The following is a 20,685-nucleotide window of genomic DNA, read 5'->3' on the forward strand; positions in this document are numbered from 1 at the left end:
TGTAATTCCTGCTCACTTCGCTCCTTTCCTTCGCTAGATCTAGTCCTTCAGTACTTCCTTGATCTAGCAATTTTCTTCACACACCTGGCTTAGGAAAAGTGTTAGACCCAGCAAATTATAACATTTTTCGCACATTACCGATGCATGAAATTAGCCTTATTAGAGACCTACTTACTATTTAGGGTAAAAATGAAGTGTAACTCTTAATTGATGATGGATCGAAATGGAAAAATGTGACTCTTAAGGGAGGACGGAGGAAGTATACAACATGTAAAATATAATAGATGAAAATAAAGGATTCTAAAATACGTAACTCACTATTTATTCCTAGTATATTTTAAATTCATATAATAATCAATTGATTAAATTAGTGGTTGAATTAATTGAGCATGGATAGTTACTCCAGTTAAAATAAATTTAGCAGACAAGCATAGAGCGCCGTTGCCGCTCTGCGCAATTTCAAAATCCTCTCTCTCAGCTTGGTGGTGGATGTGGTCTTCTCCGCAAATATTCGTGGAGAATCGGAAATGCTTGAGCGATTGATCGATGGAAGGGGAGCCTGAACTTCCGGCCCCATCTGCCGAGGCGAAGTTCTTCAACCACGACCAGGGCCGTTCGATTAACATCAACCCCGACTCGATTAATCTCAGTCGTTCGTTCAACACCACCTCCACCTTCAACTCGTCTGCGTCGTCCTCGTCGTATTCCCCTCCCGATTTCGTTCGCGATATTCAAGCCACCTTCAAACGACACCGTCCCGTAGGTATAGTGTGTTTTTTACTTTTGTTAATGTGTGTGGCTGTGGCTAGGGGTTTTAAGCATGCTCGAATTGAATTGGGAGACCATGAATTAGGAAAAATTAGGAATCGGATGCGTAAAAAAATGGGGATATTTTCCTGCAGTCTGTACCTTACTGTGTTCCCTTGCAGCAATGATTTAGAATTTTGGATACTTCTGACTGTAGACGGTTGAATGTGCTGGGGTTTTTGGTTTCTACCTCGTGAACTGCATTTTTATAGTATAATCCAGTAGTTCATATGGTGATGAATTCTTTTTCAAAGATACGATCTTTAATGTCTTCTACCTCATGCTATAAATGTAGTGCCTTAGTCTTAAAATTTGCTCTAATTTTGCTTCAAGCTAGCTTTGTGATTCAAATGTTGATATAGGTAGTGATTTTGAAGTTGATGTATGTGCTTGAAGTTGATGTTCGTGGTACTTAATTTAAATTTAGTCACCGGTGTACAAGCTTTTGGTGTATTATCAATTTAACTTTGCTAAACGTTTGTACTGGATTTGTTTGCATGGACAATTAGCCGTAATGCATAAGCCGAGAAGAAATGTGATTCCTCAACGAGAGACTCCAAAAGAATCAAGTATAAAACCACAATCAATATTTGAACCCAAAAAATGCAAAGAGGATATCCTGCAGAGTCGGAGGATACAATTGCGACGATGTGCCAATAATGACGATGTTTCAATAACTCCACCTTCAGAAGGGGTTACCACTCTAAATGCACATGATGTAGACCAACCTACTAGGCCTCAGATCAATGATGCAGTTGCTTCGTTGAGACCAGTCCCTGGGAATGCTCAAGGGGAAGTACAGAGGAAGGTTCATTTTTCTAGAAATGACATTGCCACATCTCGTGGTAATTATCGATCATATTTGTTAGTTAATGATTCAATGGGATGTCAGAATGTTTTGCAAGTTTAATTAATAAAAAAGAGATAACTAACTTAAAATGTTATGTAAATGGATGCCAAGTAGAGTGGTAAAACTAGGGGTTAGTAGCAGTTCTCAGTTATAGAAGATACTGCAAATTGTCTATGCAGGGGCTGATGATCAAATGGCTACCGGAACAGGTGATTTGTTGTCTCATATGGATTCACTTGCATTGACAGAAACAGAGACGGGTATGGGTAATCAAGTGGATGCTTCAGCTGCTGTCAATCAGGACTGGAGAAACCATAATTTTCAAAGCATAGAAATGGAAAACAGTCTTAGGTCTGAGGGAGGTATTTCTTCTATATTGACTGGAGGGACAATAGGTGTTCGTGATCAGCTCCATCAGTTTGGAAACTTTTTACATAATGATTTAAATAATGCCATCACACAGTCTTCAGTGATCGGATCATCTTGTGTTACTTCAACGCTGATGAACTCAAGCTCTTCTCCTATGATTAGTTCAACAACTTATTGCTCGCAATCTCAAGCAGGCAGTGCTCAGTTGGGCACTGGGCCAGCTGAAGAAGCTGAAGGTCAAATGGACGTTGTGCAGCCATCATGTTCTTTATCCAAGAACTCTGGTGGAGAATCAGCTCCTCAATCAGCCGTGACCTCACAAGCTATCAGCTCTGCTCTTGCAACAGCAATGGAAGTCAATAAATCATCTGGTTCATGTAAGGAGTTACACACTAGTTTGCCACATGATTATAGTATTGCTAAAGATTCTGCACAATTGGACAACAGCTATCCAGTCAAAGGAGATATTCCCAATGTAAAATCTCAACATCAACCATCAGATGTTCCTCTATCAGATAAAAAATTGGAAAATTCTAAGTCAGAGAAACCAGGAAGAGAGGCTACTGGTAAAGCAACATCAACTTCTCGTAAGAAGGGTTATGATCCTGACTTATTTTTCAAAGTTAATGGAAAGCTCTATCAAAGACTTGGCAAGATAGGTAGTGGTGGAAGTAGTGAGGTCCACAAAGTTATATCATCCGATAGCACAATTTATGCCTTGAAGAGGATAAAACTTAAAGGCCGTGACTATGCCACTGCATTTGGATTCTGCCAAGAGATAGAGTACCTAACCATACTGAGGGGAAAGAACAACATCATTCAGCTGATTGATTATGAGGTACTATCTCTATCAGATTCTAACTCTGAGTATTTATACCACTTAGAACTTGTTAGGTCACACTATGTGTTTTAAATATCAACTACTCCCCTGTCCCTATTATCATCAATATATCAATTTGTTTTCCCTTTCTCCACCACTTTCTCCACTCACAATACATTTATTAATCATTACTAACACTACCCCTTGGTGAGATCCTTTCTCCACTCACAACACACCAACTGTTTTTATTAAAACCAGTGCCACACCCCATTAGGCCTATGTTTTGGGATGGAGTGTCTGAACATTTTTGCATCCTGAAAGTATGCTTGAATTAATACCCTTAACTAGTTTATTTTGATGACACTGTGGTCCTCCTCCTTCGATTTGTTGTGAAAGGTAGCTTTGAACTATAAATTTGGAATTATAACCATATCATGGACAAGTTCACCTATATTTTAGCATACTGAACATACTTTTTCCTCTGCAGACATGCTTACTTGATGCTTTTGCCAATTAGTTGTAAGAGATCCTTATCACTTGGTTTGTTAGTCGTTACTAAAATAGAGGTATTCGTTCATAAATGGCAAGTAGTACTAAGCAAATGCTGCTTTAGCAAGAATAAGAACATAACCATTGTGCTTCAATCTCCCAAATAAGTTTACCCCGGTTATGTCACAGGTGTGGCACCACCATAAGTGTTAGATGTTCACTTTAACTGATTGGAATGGATGCAGAAATTTTTGTTTCCCTGTCTTCAAGTGGTCCGCTAAAATAGAGGTATTCGTTCATAAATGGCAAGTAGTACTAAGCAAATGCTGCTTTAGCAAGAATAAGAACATAACCATTGTGCTTCAATCTCCCAAATAAGTTTACCCCGGTTATGTCACAGGTGTGGCACCACCATAAGTGTTAGATGTTCACTTTAACTGATTGGAATAGATGCAGCAATTTTTGTTTCCCTGTCTTCAAGTGGTCCGCTAATATAGAGAACAACCTAGGTTTACTTTATGTGAATATAAATGAAGCAGCATTAACTCTGCTTAACTAGTTCACACACTGTAGAGATTGCCAAAATTACATTAGAATGCACTAAAATAATATGTACACACACATATTTGAGCTGTTGGTAAGATTTTCTAAACAAATTGGTTACAAAGTTGATTTGAGAAATAAAACACTTATATAAGGTGCTGTAAAATGTTCTGCGAGATGAAAGGAAATCATTTGCTGAAATTATAATTTAAAGTGAAAGAACTTCTTCGTGCTATTTTTTATGTGAATATTACATGTACAAAATACAAACTTATATCTTCTTGTGTTTTTAGGTGACAGATAAGACTTTACTCAGGGAAGTGATGCATGGTTCAATAAGCAATAAGGAAGCCAGGGTTAGAGATGATGGGTTTATATACATGGTACTTGAGTATGGAGAAATTGATTTAGCCCACATGCTAGCTCAAAAATGGAAGGAACTGGATGGTTCTAATGCAACTATAGATGAGAACTGGCTCCGATTTTATTGGCAGGTCCTTCACGAACTCCATTCCGCCATTAACTCTATACTTGCTCTAGAAACTGGCCATTGCCAAAGAATAAAGCAAGATGATAATATTATTATTATTATTATTATTATTATTATATTAACATCTCATTTTGCATATTATGTTGTAGCAAATACTTCAAGCAGTAAACACTATTCATGAGGAGCGTATCGTGCATTCTGATCTGAAGCCAGCTAATTTTCTTCTGGTGAGAGGTTTCCTGAAGCTAATAGATTTTGGGATTGCCAAGGCTATAATGAGTGACACGACAAACATTCAACGGGACTCGCAGGTTCCCTTCTATCATTTTAAAACTTGTATTTACTCTGGGATGCTAGTTAGTAGTTACCTCCTGCAAGTATTTTTTTACATGCCAGAAAGTCATTAAATCCATAAAAATATGATAACATTGTCTTTTATACTAAAAAAATTGAGCATTAACAAAAATTCTCTTAAAATCCCCAATGATCTTTCAAGTCTTTACGCTGGCTATTATAATAGTACTATTTTCATTGAGAAATTTATGTCTTGAGCTCGAGGTTTTAGTTTTTTTCACGACAGTACCCATTAATATTAGCATTACGAATAAGGATTGCAGGTCGGGACTCTAAGTTACATGTCTCCAGAAGCATATATGTGTAATGAGACAGATGCTAACGGAAACACAATAAAATGTGGCCGTTCTTCTGATATCTGGTCCCTTGGTTGCATCCTCTACCAAATGGTCTATGGATGAACACCTTTTGCAAAATACGAAACTTTCTGGGCAAAATTCAAAGTCATTACTAATCCGAATCATGAGATCATATATGAACCTCTCCCCAACCCATGGCTTCTGGATCTCTTGAAGAAATGTCTTGCTTGGGACCGGAATGAGCGTTGGAGGATTCCTCAACTACTCCAACACCCTTTTCTCGTTCCTCCTGTTCCACCTAAATCACCTAGCCCTCCTGACCAACTTTGTACATTGCTTCAACTAATTGCCGAATCAACCGCAGACGATCAAAAGGGTGCGCTGCTATGCTCTCAACTTCACGGCATGCTAACGGGCCCAAGAGCGTCTGTATCAAGGGACCAGTTGCGCAAGTTTTTGCAAATCCTCAACCGTTTGCTTTGAGCTCTGGGAACAGTTAGCTAGCTCGCGAAGAAACTTGAAGACCAGATCAATGCTTCATTTTCTTGAAAAGATTTAGAGTTGTTTATTTCTGTGACAATCTTATTGTGGTTTAGGTTCCCTTGTTAAGCTTTATTCATTTGTGGAAAGAGTTGGCCTTGTAATATACAGATAGATATGTGTAGAATATTTGGCAGTACTAAGAAATGCCACCATCTTCACAAACATCCTTTCATGTTGTAGCTACAGCTGTAATAGCATATTTTGTTGGATTCAGCTTTTGAAGCAAAATTTTCTGAACCTATTTGAACTGATCAACTTTATCAGTTGAATAAGCATCTGATGTTATCTGCTTTGAGTTCGAATGCCACTAATAAGGGAAAAAGGGAATGATGTAGTATAATCAAAAAGTTGACTGTTTCAGTCACTATAAAAGTGCCGATAATTTTTTGGTAGAGCACTCTAATAGTACTTGGTAACTCTTACATAACATGAACACCATTTTAGCAGCAGTAACACAATCTTGCAATGACTGTCAAATTACCATTCTTCAAATCGAGGATTAGCAGTGAGAGTCGAGGATTGGTCTTCGACTTGAGAATGAAGCTTGTACAAAGCCTCTGCACGAGCTTCCTCCACCTTATTCACGAGTTCCACCATGAACGGACTCTTTGTTCCATGAGTCACTCGCAATATGTCCAATGCTTTCGTCAGTGATCTAACTGCCGCTTCTGTCTCTCCCAGCAACCTGCAAATTCAGACATGCCGACTCAGCTAGGGTGGCCATGGTAGATCAAGGAGGTGGGCGCCAACTAGATTGATCGCTACAACTATTCTACAGAGAGGCATTTCATGCCCACTTGACTCGGAGAAAATTCTCACCATTCGAATTTCCCACACATATAATATTGTAGTCCAACCAGAGGGTAAGATCTTGGATAGACTCCTGCATGACCAAAAGAATGTTTAAGCCGCAACGCAAGAAGGGGGTGAGGGCTGTTGAAGTTACAATGGTATACAAAATCACTCAGAAACCAATAGGTGGAATAGCACATCACAAACATCAACTTTGCAGCTGCAACATCTATTTATTCTTCTTAACGGCAACACATGAAGATCGTCTAGAACTAAAAATCAAACAAGCCAGATGCACTATACTCATGTAGCATATCATATCGTCAACTATCAGTTTAAAACATCTTGGAATGCTAGTATATGAGTAAAAGCCCGAAATATTATACATCAGCATTCATCTAAAATTCACATATTCCCGCTTAGAGGAGCGGAGCATTTGATAAATGAGGTACATACTCTCATATGCTGGAATTGTTAGTCTGCAATATGAAAGTGCTTCCCTCCAATCCTGCAGCTCCATAATTATCTAAAGAAATAGGATTTCCGAATAAAAATTAGTACAATACATAGAATAGTCAGTGGCAAAGAAAGGATCCAACCTTGTCATTTGGAAAACAGTTACAAAACAAAAAATACTTTTAAGAAAGTATTTCAAACTGCAAACAACCTTAATGAGAGTCTCCCGATTTCGCATAAGACTGATTGATAATGGCTGGTACAGCTGTAATTGCAATCCTTCAATCATCTTATAAGCCTCAATTGCCTCAGTCTTATCTGAATCATTTTAAGGATCTCATTGCTTCTCATTCTTTCAGTTTGACTTCCATATACTAGTGTTGATGAAAACCAGAAGCTTTATCAACTACCTTACTAGAGAGTAGGACTGGGGAAACGGTTTTCCGTTTTCAATTAACCGAGAACTGAACCTGAAAATGTCAATTCTTGGTTAACCAAGAACCGAAATCAGAGGTCAAGGTCTGGTTTCGGCTTGGGGCATTATGTTTCCGTCGATTCTTGGTTAGAACCGAGAATCAAATAGCCTACCTTCATTCTAGTGCTTTCACCCGAGATCGAATCCCTGCTGTAACAATTTTAGAAAATTTTTGGACAGTGGCTGGATTTCGGTTCTAAAAATGGAACCGACTAATTGAACGCACCTCCGTCTCGGTTTCGGTCCCATTTTCGACTTTCGTCATTTTCCGCGTTGTTTAACCGACATTTAGGTTCAGTTGGGAACCGACCGTTTCCCAGCCCTACTAGAGAGGAGAGATGAACAATGCAAGTAACTAAATCAGAAAGTTCAAGGATACGACCAGAAGAAAGCAACGTGGAGGCTTTTTCTGACATAGATTTCAATTTTATAGTGATGTTAGTAATTTCTTCTTTCTCCCGAAGAAGTCCACATTGCTGGCAAATGAACCCTCTGTCATCTGTCGTTAAATAATAGAGATTAGCAAAGTGACTTCAGAGGGATACAGAAGGTAACAACATTCTCTATTAACAAAGGTGTACCAGAGTCGCGTAGCAGAAATCCATCACATTGACTATCCTTGCACCTATAACCTTCCAGAACTGCACTTTCTCGAATATCATCAGATTGTCCCTTAAGCATGGAACGCACTGGTTCAGAAGACCAGAAAACAGTAGATGGATTCTCAAATTTGTTAAAGAATCATGCTAAGAAACAGAGAGGGGCTATCAAAAGTACCAATTTTATGCAGCGAGAACAAGCACAATTGAAATAGTACTGTTCTTTAAGAGCCTTCTGCCGTGTTAAAGTGCTTCCAGCAATATCTACATAACTGATTAATACCTTCAGAAAGCAGTGAGAACAATGCATGAGAATACCCATCGAATCTGAAGAACCATTGATAGCATAACCACCTTCAACACTCAAAAACTTGCAGATGTATCAAACAAAAGGACATCATCAGATATTTACCTCAGTACCTTTTGGTATATGCTGCATGGCCCGTACAACTGCAAGTCTTCCCTCAAATACTAGAACAGAATTTGGTAAACAGCTAAAATAGCCAAAACTAGTCAGAAAGACAATTGTGGCAAGGCTGTGTTGCAGTTTGGCAGATTATTGACTATCTGTGAAAATACCTGTGATTGATGATAGAAATGAAAGGGTACAGCCCTGTTCCATGGGGCCTCAATTCGCTGTCACTAATAGTATGTGCATTGCATGCTAGCTGGGTGTTGAAAATAAAAAATGAGATAATAATTCATTGAGACCGGAACATTTACTTGAACTGACACTCAAATGATCCCAATAGTCAGTAAATAAAGTACAAACTACTTTCCTAATGCTTCAGTTTCTAAATTTATATGTGACTCTAACCACCAAATGCCTTATTTCATAGTACTACACATTAAAGCCATTTAACAAAATACGGATTTAATGCAACAAAGAATAACATTTCCTGCTGTAACTTCAGCAACGAGTGGGATATCGAGAAATCTCCCAGACATGAAATATATGAGCAGAGACAACTAAAAATGTAAAAATGATGTTTTAGTTCATTAAATACCTTAGAAAAATTTTCTGCAATCTCTTTGACGTTGATCTCGAAATCGGGACACGGGAGTATCAAATTGACAAGGTTCGCCATCTGTGCATACAGCAGCAGCTGTTTCTCATTGATATCTGACATATCTATTTTAGTTTTGTTAAGAATACAATAGCTGTAGAAGTTTAACATGCTTTATACCATAGAATGCATAAGTCTGGACTAAACACTTCCCAAGGATACGAGAAACCAACGCTTCCACATACTTGTAACTTTCTGTAGCAGATGTAGGGATAACCTAGTAGCATTAAAATCATCAACCATCATTGGGCTCATTGCAATTATCTGTATGAGTTGAGCATGAACATTTTACCCCTCAACAGAGTAGAACTTCAGAAATATGGTAAAAGACAAAGCAATTAATTAAGCATACATTAATGATAAAAACACCTAGGGCAGTTGTTAAATTCCATGACAGATAAACTTCCAATACATAAGTTGAAGATTTATAGATTTTCCCGAGTGTTCTATTTGATTTAGCAACTAGCTTGAAATTGAAAATATTAGGCTACTCAAAATGCACTTGGTGCATCAAAACCTTGTGAATGCCACAAATAAAATTAACATTCAGGTTAGACAACGATGCTAAACGGGGAATCGAAACAGTGTATCTATTACATGAAGAATTTCTATGCAACTTAACATAATTATGCAGTGCCAGGGCAGGGATAGGTGAAAGCCTTCCTCACTTGAAAGAGACATGAGCTATTACTACATTTTTACATCCATTTACAATTTTCTTCATTAACCTTTTCTTCTTGATCCAAATTTCGATTCTACAAGTCTAACATGGAATCTGCTACTTTACCATCAACAATAATCAAGCTCAGGCACTCACCTTCTCAATTTCCAGCTTTCGCTTTACACAAAGCTTCACCATCAATCGTAAGGATGGCGTGAGCGAATTCACTCTTTGCTTGTCGACCTTCGACAGCACCCTGCACTCTGCAGAATGCAGCTTCCAATCTGACCTCTGAAATTAATCAGAAAATGTAGCTACTTATCACACACAATACAAAAATTATCCCAGAAAATCCGCAAAACAAGAAACTAAACTCGTGTTCAAGATAAAAAATTCTCCATTCTTTTCAACCCAAAAGCACACCAAACATCAACATATTCACCTGACATTCGCTGCTACAATACCAAATAACACGGCAACCAGAGCATTTCTTCAGGTTGGTTAATGAAAAGCACCACTCACACTTGTTCTTGTTTGGGACACAAACATATGGATTCTCACTCAATATCACTTCCCCTACAGCTCGATACAATCAAAATCAATAGCTGCAACAACTCAAACAAATTATCGAAGATAAAGAAAAAAAAAGGCAACATCTTTCTTGACAAACCTGGGGAGAAATCACGCGCTGCGAAAAGGCAGCGGCCCTTTTCTGGAAGCGTCGAAAATTTTAAACCTTTTTCGTTTAATGCCTTCTTTAGTTCGTCCATTGACGCCGAAACTCGAATTTCACTACTGTGTAAAGCTGCAGAGACAGTAGGAATTTAAGTTTCTATTTTCTCGGGCCGTTATTAATTGGGCCCAGCTTAACTAGGCCCGACCCGTTTTGAATGTTAAAACTGAAAATTGTTTTCTCCGCCTTCATTACCATGCTCTTTGTAATCAGCTCCCCTCGCCTTCTCTCTCTAATCAAACCTCCACCATTTTTCTCTCTGCAAAACCTTGGTTTCTCCCCGAAGAATCTCTGCCTATCAACGCGTATAACTCAATTAGCTTCCTCGATCAGTGTTTGTGAATTGTGATATGAAGACCTAACTAACTTTTTCATCTCAGGAATGGAGTCAGAATCATCCACAAAGCTCATGCTTTGCGGGAAGTCGGCTGCGGAGGATGAATTGGCGCGGTGCTTGAAGGCGAACAACGCTTTGAAGCTCCCCGATGGATCTCCGGTGACTGTCTATTTGCATTCGGAGAGTGACAGAGCTGGTAATGATAACGACGATGTTTTTCGTGTGAATTCGTACATGAATTCTATCTCGACTTCTCGTTTCGGAAGGCTGCTGGTTTACTCTCCACGATTAGCTTCCACGCATGATGTTGTTGCCAAGTAAGGCTTCCGTTTATTGCATTCTTAGTTTGCCTGAACCGTAAATGTATTTTATGTTAATATGAGTTTATTCATTTGTGATGTTTTGTTTTGACTTTTTTGGGCAGTAATTTTGGTGAATTGCCTATTGGCTCTGTGTGTGTTGCTGACGTGCAGCTTAAGGGCAGAGGTATTGATTTGTGTTTTCATATTGTGCGTTGGAATGCATCTATATGTTCATGTTATGTGTAATTGTTGATTACATCTGGCTCGGGTTTCAAGGCCGGTCGAAGAATGTGTGGGAATCACCAAAGGGATGCCTTCTCTTTTCATTCACAATACAGATGGAGGATGGGAGAGTGGTACCACTTGTGCAGTATGTGGTTTCTTTGGCTATGACTGAAGCAGTTAATGATGCCTGTCGAAGAAATGTAAGTGCTTTTTCTGAGTTCGTTTGTGTCCATTTGTCAAACGCAAGTAGGATAGAACATCGTTTGCATGGTTATGAAATGTGCCGATTGCCTTTTCTTTATGAGTTAGTTACATGATAAAACTATTTAGCTGCCCAAGCTATGTGAAACAGTGCTCAACTTTTAACCTGTGTAGATATTGACATCTATAACAAAGATACACGAATCATGTATCATGCTTCACTAATTGAATAAGTGAGGCCAATAGAGATTTTGCATATCAACTGGTGGCAACCAGTGATGATGATAACTTTGAGGAGTAGCCTGAAATTAATCGTTCATTAGAATTTCAGGCTGAGTGGATGATCAAAATACTATTTTCATGCATGCTCCAATCAAGATCCAAATTAGGTTTAGGTGGATTATCCTTTCTACTAATTCAAATTTGAGATGTCACGTTATGTTACAAACTTAGTTTGTTATGATAGTTTCTTAATGCATTTGCTATGCAAGTGCGTCAGCAGTTCAGCTCTAGCACAAGGGTCTCTAGTTTAATGTTAGTTACACACACAACATTGAGTCAAGGCCCATTCTTTACAAAGAGCATTGTTTGTGGAAGCCTTTCTGTAAGCTATAATTGCATCACGAGGGGCTTAATGCAATTATAACTGCAGACACTGAGCTTACATGCGAACTGAGTGTATGAAATGTTGAAAATTGATCTTATTGTTGGAATTTTTCAGTAGAGGTTAGGCACGTGATGTTTCTTTAGGCTATGGTCACAAGTGTGGCTGGTATAAAGGTTGTAACTTACTAACTTGTAATACAACTGAGTTCGCTACAATGTGTAAGTGTGGAGTATGACTTCTTTACCAATGATTATGTCTAATTTCATGTACAATTTTATAAACTACATAAGTTCGTAGATGTGAAATTCTTCAATTTGATTGAATTTCATCATCAAGAAATTATATATTAAGTAGGCTAATATTCTTCAGTAGTTCTGATGAATTCAATCTAGTGTCCACGACTCTGAGCAGGACATTGTGTGCTTTTCCAATGAGAGAATATGGTAGGGGTTAACTCATTGTATCAAGAAACTGTGCTTTTACATAAAGAAACTGAGTTATTCTGCAAATGATTAAGCTATATTCTCTTGCTTCTTTAGATTCTAAAATCAGGGGTAGTATATTATATTTTATCTGTTGATTAGTTTTGATAACTCATTTTCCAATTTACAGTGCATATCTTTAGCTTATTCTTTATCTTTTTTTCTACTCCGTACTTCTTTTTTGTTATTCACATCTTAATACCCGTAGCATTTCAGGGAATGCCCTCTCTAGATGTCCGGATAAAGTGGCCAAATGATCTATATTTAGATGGTCTTAAAGTGGGTGGCATTTTGTGCACATCAACGTATAAGTCCAAAAAGTTTAATATCAGTGCTGGTAAATACTCTTCTCTTTTATGCGTTATTAGCAGACAAGTTCTCCATGTATTTACTTGCTTTGGTATATTCACTCTTTTATTTCTGACAGACCCCCTTCCCACCTATTGAAACTGAGTCATGTCATGTATGGTCATATTACTATATACTGGTATGACATCAAACAATAGTCAAATCACAAGGGTTTCCACTGAGGTACTTGTCTTATATTTGTAGGAATCGGCTTGAATATTGATAATCAAAAACCGACAACATGCTTGAATGCTGCTCTGCAGAGGTTGGGATATGCTGCGAATCAATTGCAACGTGAAGATATCATATCAGCTTTCTTTAATAAATTCGAGGTCTTTCATGATATGTTCCTCAGCCAAGGTGATCATTTTTCTTCTCTTCTCTCTCTGTGCTAGTTTGTTAAGGTTTTTTCTTTATCTTGCGTGGCTGTAACGTGCTATGTGAATTAAACATTGGAGGTGACATATTCTTTTATATCTAGAGTTTGGTTTCGACATAAAAAATTCTATTTGGGTATCAGAATCATCTCTTTGTTCAAATCTCTCTGCATGGTTCTCAGTTCAATTAATGAATTAAAACAATGACAATGTATTTTGTGCCATTGAACAACCAAATATATCTCCTAAGAATTTAATTTGTGCTCATACGCATGATTTTGTTTTGCCAAAAAGAATAGGTCTTGGGATTTGATGTTTACAGTTTAACTTTCAGTATGGCACTCTTTAATTCCATTTGGGTTTATTTTTCACTTTCACACCTGCTTATCAATTCAACCAATATAAATATATTCAACTTATCAAGACATTGAATGAACATTATATGGTTAATATTGTTATGTAGGCTTTCAAGCACTGGAGAATCTCTACTACAAAACATGGCTTCACAGGTAAGACTATAAAGTGGTGATTCCTGGCACAAGCCATATCGATTATGGCTGAGAAAGAAATCACATGTAGCCTTTTGTATCTAGTTTACGAAAATATGTTTGGGTTTCTCTATTGTGCGATTAGGTTGATAATACTATTAGTAAATTTGAAAAATATGAAGTTACCGTATTTTTATGTTTATTTGTTATTTTTCAAATTTCCTTGTATATTCCCTGAACATGGTTTGATAATTGTGACTAGAGACTGACTGCCATCAATGTGTATATAGATACTTTCCAATTGTTTTATAGAAGTTGTATAAGATCCTTATTGATGACCTATGAAAAAGGAAATACCAGGAAAATATATGATGTTTTCATCTAAGTTTATGCCTAGGGATGCAGAAACATATATTCAGGCTTTCACAAGCGAAAAATGATTATGCTTATATCTCCTGCTCTAGAATGTTGCATTTTGAAACTAAGGAATGGAAGTGAAGAAGTACATTAAAAAATAGATTGAAATTTATTGTCTTACATGTTTCTGTTGGTACAGAAGAGGTGCATTTATAATACTGAATCTACATAAAAAATGAATATATCTGGCCTATGGATGACCACCATGTCATTATCTCTTGTCTTGTCATTACTCATTACTTAGACCACCTATATGCATTGCATTCATAAAACTGGAAAAAGAAAAAGAAGATGAAAAAAGGAAGGCAAAGTATTCACGTCATTTATTATGTACAGTGTAATTCTCGTGTTATTTATTTATGAAAGAACTAGGTTTTGATTCGTAAGAAGAGATATACTAGTTTAAAGTTTCCAGTATTGTAAAGATCTGGCCTGAATATTTATTAACAATGATTTACTAGAATGTGGTGGTTTCCTTGCTTCTTATTATGTAACTTGCATGCAGTGGACAGCGAGTTATTGTACAGGAAAAGAATGAGAGCGAAGACCAAGTTTCTGAAAATGTTGTCACAATCCAGGTGAATATTATTGAAACATTGGCACAAGATAATCCAATTTATCCTTTAGATTTTATTTGAAAAACTCTTCAGTTCACCAGAGCATCTACTTTGCTTTTTTACTCGAGCATTTGGTGGTGACTCTTACAATCTCACTTCAGAAAGTTTGTTTAATGATCTCTAACTTTACATGAAACAATACTACAAGGTAAATGTCAGTTTTTTTAAAAAATTCAACTTGATTGTTCAGAACAATTCCACAACAAATTTACACTTGAACAGCTTTAATTTCACAGAGATAATATAGTGAACTAACAACCTAACAGTGCCACCCCTCTGAATTGTCATTATTGAGGGGCCACTTCACTGAGAGCTCTTTTCTGAAGGAAGATAGAATGCACATTTTAAGAAATCCTAGCTTGCATCCATTAACAACAGCTCTTTGCTTTTCTTATTACCCCTGCTTTTTTTAACCTTTTGTGTTTACTATTACTTTCATTTGATTGCTGAAGCACATAAGAGCTGCACAGATATGGAAAACCTATTATTTTTGTTTACAGAAAAATATCTTGAGTTAGGAAGAATTAGCCTATTTAGTATGAACGTGTAAAGTACGTGTAAAATAACTGAAGTTACCATAACAGTGACCTTACTGTTACTCCCTCCGTCCCACAATAGGAGTCACATTTGATGTGGGCATGGGTTTTAAGAAATGTAAAGAATGGTGAATTGGAAAAGTTAGTGGAATATTGGGTCCACTTTTTTATATTGGTTTTATAATAGAATGTGAGTGAAGTGGAATGTGGAACCTACTTACCATTTATGGTAAAAGTGAAATGTGACTCTTATTGTGGGACCGGAGGAGTACTTATTATTGTCCAAGTGCCTATCGTTACACCAAAAACCTTCTGCTTCTCAGGGATTGACTCCTTCTGGATATTTATTGGCTGCCACTGATGATGGTCAGATATGTGAGCTTCATCCAGATGGAAATAGGTATACATATATCCCGCTATTTCTAATCTTTAAGCAGTCCAGCAATTCAACTAGTATGACTACAGAAGCATGAAATAGTCTGCTTATTTATAGTACAAATATAGTTTCCTAAAATAGGAACATTATTGAAATATAACATGTTTTTATAGGCAACTAGCAGTGAAATTTTAATCGCATGTCAATTTTTTTAGCACGTCAAAATCAATACTTGTGTAGCTAGAGAATTTAAAATTATCATTTTTTTTGTTCAAAACTTCTGAACAATTGAAATTATTGTACTGGTCTAAATAGACTAGTGGGTAGTTCTTATTTTTATCCTTTGCAAGCCATGCTCGTTGTTAGCCTTCCAATTTCTGTTAAACACTATAATGCAGTTGATTTCAGGTTTCGGGTTTATAAGAAGTGTTAATCCTGTGTGATATTCTCTTTTTTATCTTTTTTTAAAAAAATTACCCTGAACTTCTTTGTAAGTTTCATCAAGTTAGATCGTTGATTTGATGTTTCCTGCTTGTCCTGTTTCTGATTTAAATGATTGAAAGTGATGCCCGCAACTAGAAGGTGTACCTGTGCTTGGTATTTTGTAGCTATCATCTCTGTTGCATTTGTCTTAATGCCAAATGGCAAATATTCTTCACATGTGAAACATGAAGACATGTAGCTCCTGCTCGTTTTTGTGCACCGTGGTTCTAACTTTTCCTGTTCTTTCCCGAATTCCCATACCTAAGAAAGGATAGAAGGAGAAGTTCAGAAAGATACTAGATTGATTCCTTTGCGATTCCACCGTTACTACTATTAGATATCACAACTAGACTGCGAACTTATGTTTCTATCGATCTGGCAGAGGCTCTAAACTCCATCAGGAACAAGCACCTTCCGCCTTTCCCTTTCGCTACCTAACAAGCACTGTGCTATCACACTGATATTCTATTTAACACTATTCAGCCGCCCTCTTCATAAATTTTACTCGGAAACGGAAAGAGAAGAACAATGCCACTACTTCCCCTCACATTCCTTATTCCGTTTATGTAGACGGGGGGCATGGGACACCCATGGCCCTCAAGTGTTTAATGCAATTTCGTCATATGCATTTATGTGGCTTTTTTTTCTATCCGCGTGTGTTGATGCTCTTACTTTGTTACAGTTTCGATTTCTTTCAAGGACTGGTCAGAAGGAAATTGGCTTGAACAAGTTTCATTCCTATAAAGGAAAAAGGAGGACATCAGCATCTTCTCCATGTGAATTCATGAATTTTGACTCTCCTTTTTTCTTTCTTGCTTTATTTTACATGTCACAGTTAACTTAATCATTTTACTCAGTTTTGGCATGATTAAATTCGTAGGTTGGCCTGGCTTTTTTGACGAAAAAGGACAAGCTTTGATTTTGAATCATTAGTTCGAAGAAGACATGCAACTCAACAGGATCGACTTTTTGCTTACTTCTTTCTTTATTATTTTTTATATCTGTATAAAATGTCTTGTTTTAATTTAGCTACTATATTTTAAATTTTAATGGCACTACTATGTTCATTATAAATTTATCATAGTAACCTCATAAATTAATATCGAAAATAAATTTAATTACATTTTAAATTTTATATCTTAATTAAACTCATATGCTAATTACATTTGTATGCTATGACTTAAGTTTATATGCGTAGTTAAATTCACATGATAGAAAAATTAAATATACCATTTATTGATAAAAATCAAAGAAAAATGAAAAGATGAAGTGCCTGGTTTGGGTTTCATTGATTCGGTTTCCATATAAATTAACACAATTATATTTACAAAGAAATTGGCCGCGAAAGCTTGTGGATTTATCCCTTCCGATCGAGCTCTGTCCCTTGCAACGCATCCCTTTGCCATCTTGCCCCTGGAACGTGCCGTTGGGGATGCTCTAACACCACAAGCCCCTTCGAGAACATCAAACGATATGATTTTATATCTATAACACAAATGTCAAGAGACATATAGGATAAGGCTCGTTACATGTATGGGATTAGTCTTGTTTTAGTTTGTGTATTAAAAATTAGTTGTGTTCAAATTAAAGGCCACTTATGTATTGGATTGTAAATTTAGTATAGAGATTGAATGTTTGTTGGTCTACCAAATACGGAATGGTGATTAATAATCGTCACGACTTATGAGGAATGGGCTGCTGCCGATATGTTGGAAACGAATCAAATTAAATTAATGTCGGGAAATTAATTAAAATAGAGAAAAGTTTATTCGCATTCGATCCGATGATAATGCTATTATATATTCGATTCCAATGATTGGATAATAAATAATGGCGAAGCATAAAATTGAGCAACAACTAGAGTTTATTAGAAACGCTCGATTCGTAAATTAAAATTAATTAAGGGTTAAATTAATCATTTCAAGAGTATTTGTATTGAGGGTTAAATTAATCTTTTCGAAAGAGTATTTGTGGAGAATAAACTTAACAAATGAACACCGACAAACTCAAGTATTGGTGTTTTGGTACTAGGAAAAATGCTCGAAGCTATCGTAATAAGCTTGGAGTATAATGTGAAAGTGTTCAATATTTTTTGAATTTTTTTTTTTAAGTGTTTGGTTACGACTTAAGAGTGCTCGGCAAAGCCAATTTCTTTGTAATGCTTGTGATATATTTATATTTATTTAATACATTGTAGTCAAAGATCCTATTTGTCGAGTTGATAAAGCAAATAAAATCGTGCTTTGCATTTTAATCAAATCAATGAAATCATGGGTCTTTTAATAGATATTGGATCTCCACCATTTTTGGTCAATCATCCTTTAAAACTTCACATGCTTGATCACGTTTAGTGGACCCTTTAAAAAACTACTATTGTCTTACCATCTTTCACTTTAGTTAATGATGAATGGCTGATCTAATTTATACTACTATAACAATTTCGAAGAAAGTGACGCGCCACGCTCAACTTGAAAATCGATATATTTGCTTCCTTTTCGTACGTAATGATTATTACTTCACATGGTAGTATACTAGTATAACATTGTAGATTTTTTACCCTAATTAAATACCTACTTACTAGATTTATTAATGACAATAATTAGCTACCATCATAGGGGTCCATGGTCTAGACTCCCAATTTAGTTTATAACATTTAAAGCATGATTAACCTAGATGAATTTGGGAAACTGACTGCTGCTTCGTCCGTCCCACAAAAATATACACTCTTTCCTCTAGTATGCAATTTTTAATTTTAATAAAAAAAATTTATCTCTTATAAGGTTAAACTCATTTAACAATAGTTTAATTACTTTTATTTCAACTTCTCTCTTATTTTATTAATTGTATATTAAAATTTGTATCCAATCAAAAGTGCATATTGTTAAAAGTGCATATTGTTACGAGAGAATTGAGTATTTTTTATTATTATTAATGTTACTACAGTTTATTAATTTAGGATGGAATCGAGAATAATGCTTCGTTATGTGAATACGTGCTAATTGTGATTTGAGATTTGACATATTGAATTTCATACCAAAGGCCAAATTGCAAAAATAATTATATAGATAAAAATAACGTTTTAAACTACGATATTTCGTTGTTCAAGGCTGGCGTTTCATAAATAAATAATTTAAATTTTTATTCATTTATATACCCATCAAAAAATTATAATTAAGATTAAATAAATATAGATCCTAAATAATTTTACAAATTAATATCCATGATTTAATAATGTCGCAGTCCTCAATTTTCGAATGATATTATTTGGTTTGCATAGTTGTCGTTTGTGCTGTTTGAACTTGAAGAAAAGATTAGAGTAACTTCATCATTTTCGGTAGTGAGTTTTTAACTTTTTTATTTTCCTATGATCAAAATTTTGAGTTACTTAAGATTATGCATGTGTTGTAAAAAATCAGCAGTTTATATACTTATATTGTATGCTTAGCGAGATCAACAATATTTTTGACCGTGCTAAAAGTTCGTTTAAGCTCCATAATGATAATTACTAATGACTAATAAGGATGATTTCTAAAAAAAATTTGGTTTGGTAAGACTAAAGCTCTAGTTCACTTCATTGAATTTTAGATCGACTAATCTATCTAAATAGTTTATTATTGCTTGTTAAAATAAAATGTGGAACAATAAGAACAAAATAAAATAATCATATATAAGAATATTAAATTTACCTTTTTAATCCGTGTAAAAACGAAAGAGAACTATTTTGATGATTGCCATATTAGTATATTCTAAACAAGATCTACAACAATCAGCTAAAGATAAAGCTAAAATCACCAAAGAATCCACAATAAATAAACAAAGACAGAAATTAGTGAAGAATCTAATCAATTGCTACTAAGTAAAAAACACAAGCAAATATTACACCTAGCAAAATCATAGTCTGCAATACCGTTCTGACATTCCAAGACCAAATTAAAATACTAATTTAAATTTCATTTACGCCAATTATAACCACAAGTTATATAAAAGTTCACGTTCCCAACTTTCAATCACAAATAATTTCATTATTTTCATATCTACAATAGGCATTTCCAAAATCTTCAAATTGCAAATTACCAAAAAAAGATGTATAGATAAGTGTGACAGCAAAATTTCCTAACACAACCAGCTGGAACTAAACAGTCTAGCCTTAAATTATGAAATATTCCATACATTTATGTATAAATATACAATAGTTACATAAATCGATAGATTTGGACACTAAATAATGTCGTTAGGACACCATTTTTTCCTTAATTAGTTACGACTTTACAGGTTGTCTGAATTTCATCTATGCACGACACCATTATTTCCTTAATTAACTAATTTACAATATTCAAATTTTAGTGAACAAATTCACATTGGATATTTGTAGTATGTGTTACAAAAGTGAGAAGAAAATCTATAATAGCACAATGTCACGAGTCTAAATTTTCATTATCAGAATGTACATATCATTGTTTTGAATGTACAAATGAGATTGGATTTCTGTTACATGTCACAATATTCATACCAGTACCAGCTGTAAATTTGAATGGAAAAAAA

General features: G+C 35.7%; 3 protein-coding genes across 5 annotated transcripts; 2 read left to right on the plus strand and 1 right to left on the minus strand.

Annotated features, from left to right (window-relative positions):
• The first annotated feature begins 426 nt into the window (after window positions 1-426).
• LOC125220080 (serine/threonine-protein kinase MPS1-like) lies at window positions 427-5,777 on the plus strand. The gene is made up of 6 exons (XM_089065160.1): window positions 427-763; window positions 1,317-1,652; window positions 1,837-2,864; window positions 4,172-4,372; window positions 4,518-4,679; window positions 4,986-5,777. The coding sequence occupies exons 1-6, from the start codon at window positions 547-549 to the stop codon at window positions 5,121-5,123; spliced, it is 2,082 nt and encodes a 693-aa protein (XP_088921286.1). The 5' UTR covers window positions 427-546; the 3' UTR covers window positions 5,124-5,777.
• Window positions 5,778-5,875: 98 nt separating this feature from the next.
• SDG37 (SET domain group 37) lies at window positions 5,876-10,411 on the minus strand. 2 transcript variants are annotated; one of them, XM_089065162.1, is made up of 14 exons: window positions 10,285-10,411; window positions 10,057-10,219; window positions 9,771-9,905; window positions 9,116-9,170; window positions 8,894-9,018; window positions 8,466-8,554; window positions 8,299-8,380; window positions 8,065-8,169; window positions 7,869-7,959; window positions 7,667-7,786; window positions 7,024-7,130; window positions 6,813-6,882; window positions 6,384-6,447; window positions 5,876-6,249 (listed from the first exon to the last, which is right to left on the minus strand). In XM_089065162.1, the coding sequence occupies exons 3-14, from the start codon at window positions 9,810-9,812 to the stop codon at window positions 6,042-6,044; spliced, it is 1,158 nt and encodes a 385-aa protein (XP_088921288.1). In that variant the 5' UTR covers window positions 9,813-9,905; window positions 10,057-10,219; window positions 10,285-10,411; the 3' UTR covers window positions 5,876-6,041. The 2 variants fall into 2 exon arrangements, with proteins under 2 accessions (XP_088921288.1, XP_047978171.1); XM_048122214.2 differs by having other exon boundaries at window positions 10,057-10,190; window positions 10,285-10,410.
• A 93-nt stretch (window positions 10,412-10,504) lies between these two features.
• LOC125221333 (biotin--protein ligase 2-like) lies at window positions 10,505-17,278 on the plus strand. Of its 2 annotated transcripts, none has more exons than XM_089065169.1 (11): window positions 10,505-10,652; window positions 10,728-11,001; window positions 11,109-11,170; window positions 11,263-11,411; window positions 12,718-12,838; window positions 13,054-13,209; window positions 13,690-13,735; window positions 14,637-14,709; window positions 15,608-15,684; window positions 16,826-16,919; window positions 17,001-17,278. In XM_089065169.1, exons 1-10 carry the CDS (start codon window positions 10,505-10,507, stop codon window positions 16,866-16,868), a joined length of 1,149 nt encoding a protein of 382 aa, XP_088921295.1. In that variant the 3' UTR covers window positions 16,869-16,919; window positions 17,001-17,278. The 2 variants fall into 2 exon arrangements, with proteins under 2 accessions (XP_088921295.1, XP_088921292.1); XM_089065166.1 differs by having other exon boundaries at window positions 17,024-17,278.
• Window positions 17,279-20,685: the final 3,407 nt, after the last annotated feature.

This window comes from Salvia hispanica, chromosome 1 (genome assembly GCF_029641045.1).
Source record: "Salvia hispanica isolate PSC_SH4W2 chromosome 1, Shi_PSC_v1, whole genome shotgun sequence".
NCBI classification, from domain to species: Eukaryota; Viridiplantae; Streptophyta; class Magnoliopsida; order Lamiales; family Lamiaceae; genus Salvia; species Salvia hispanica.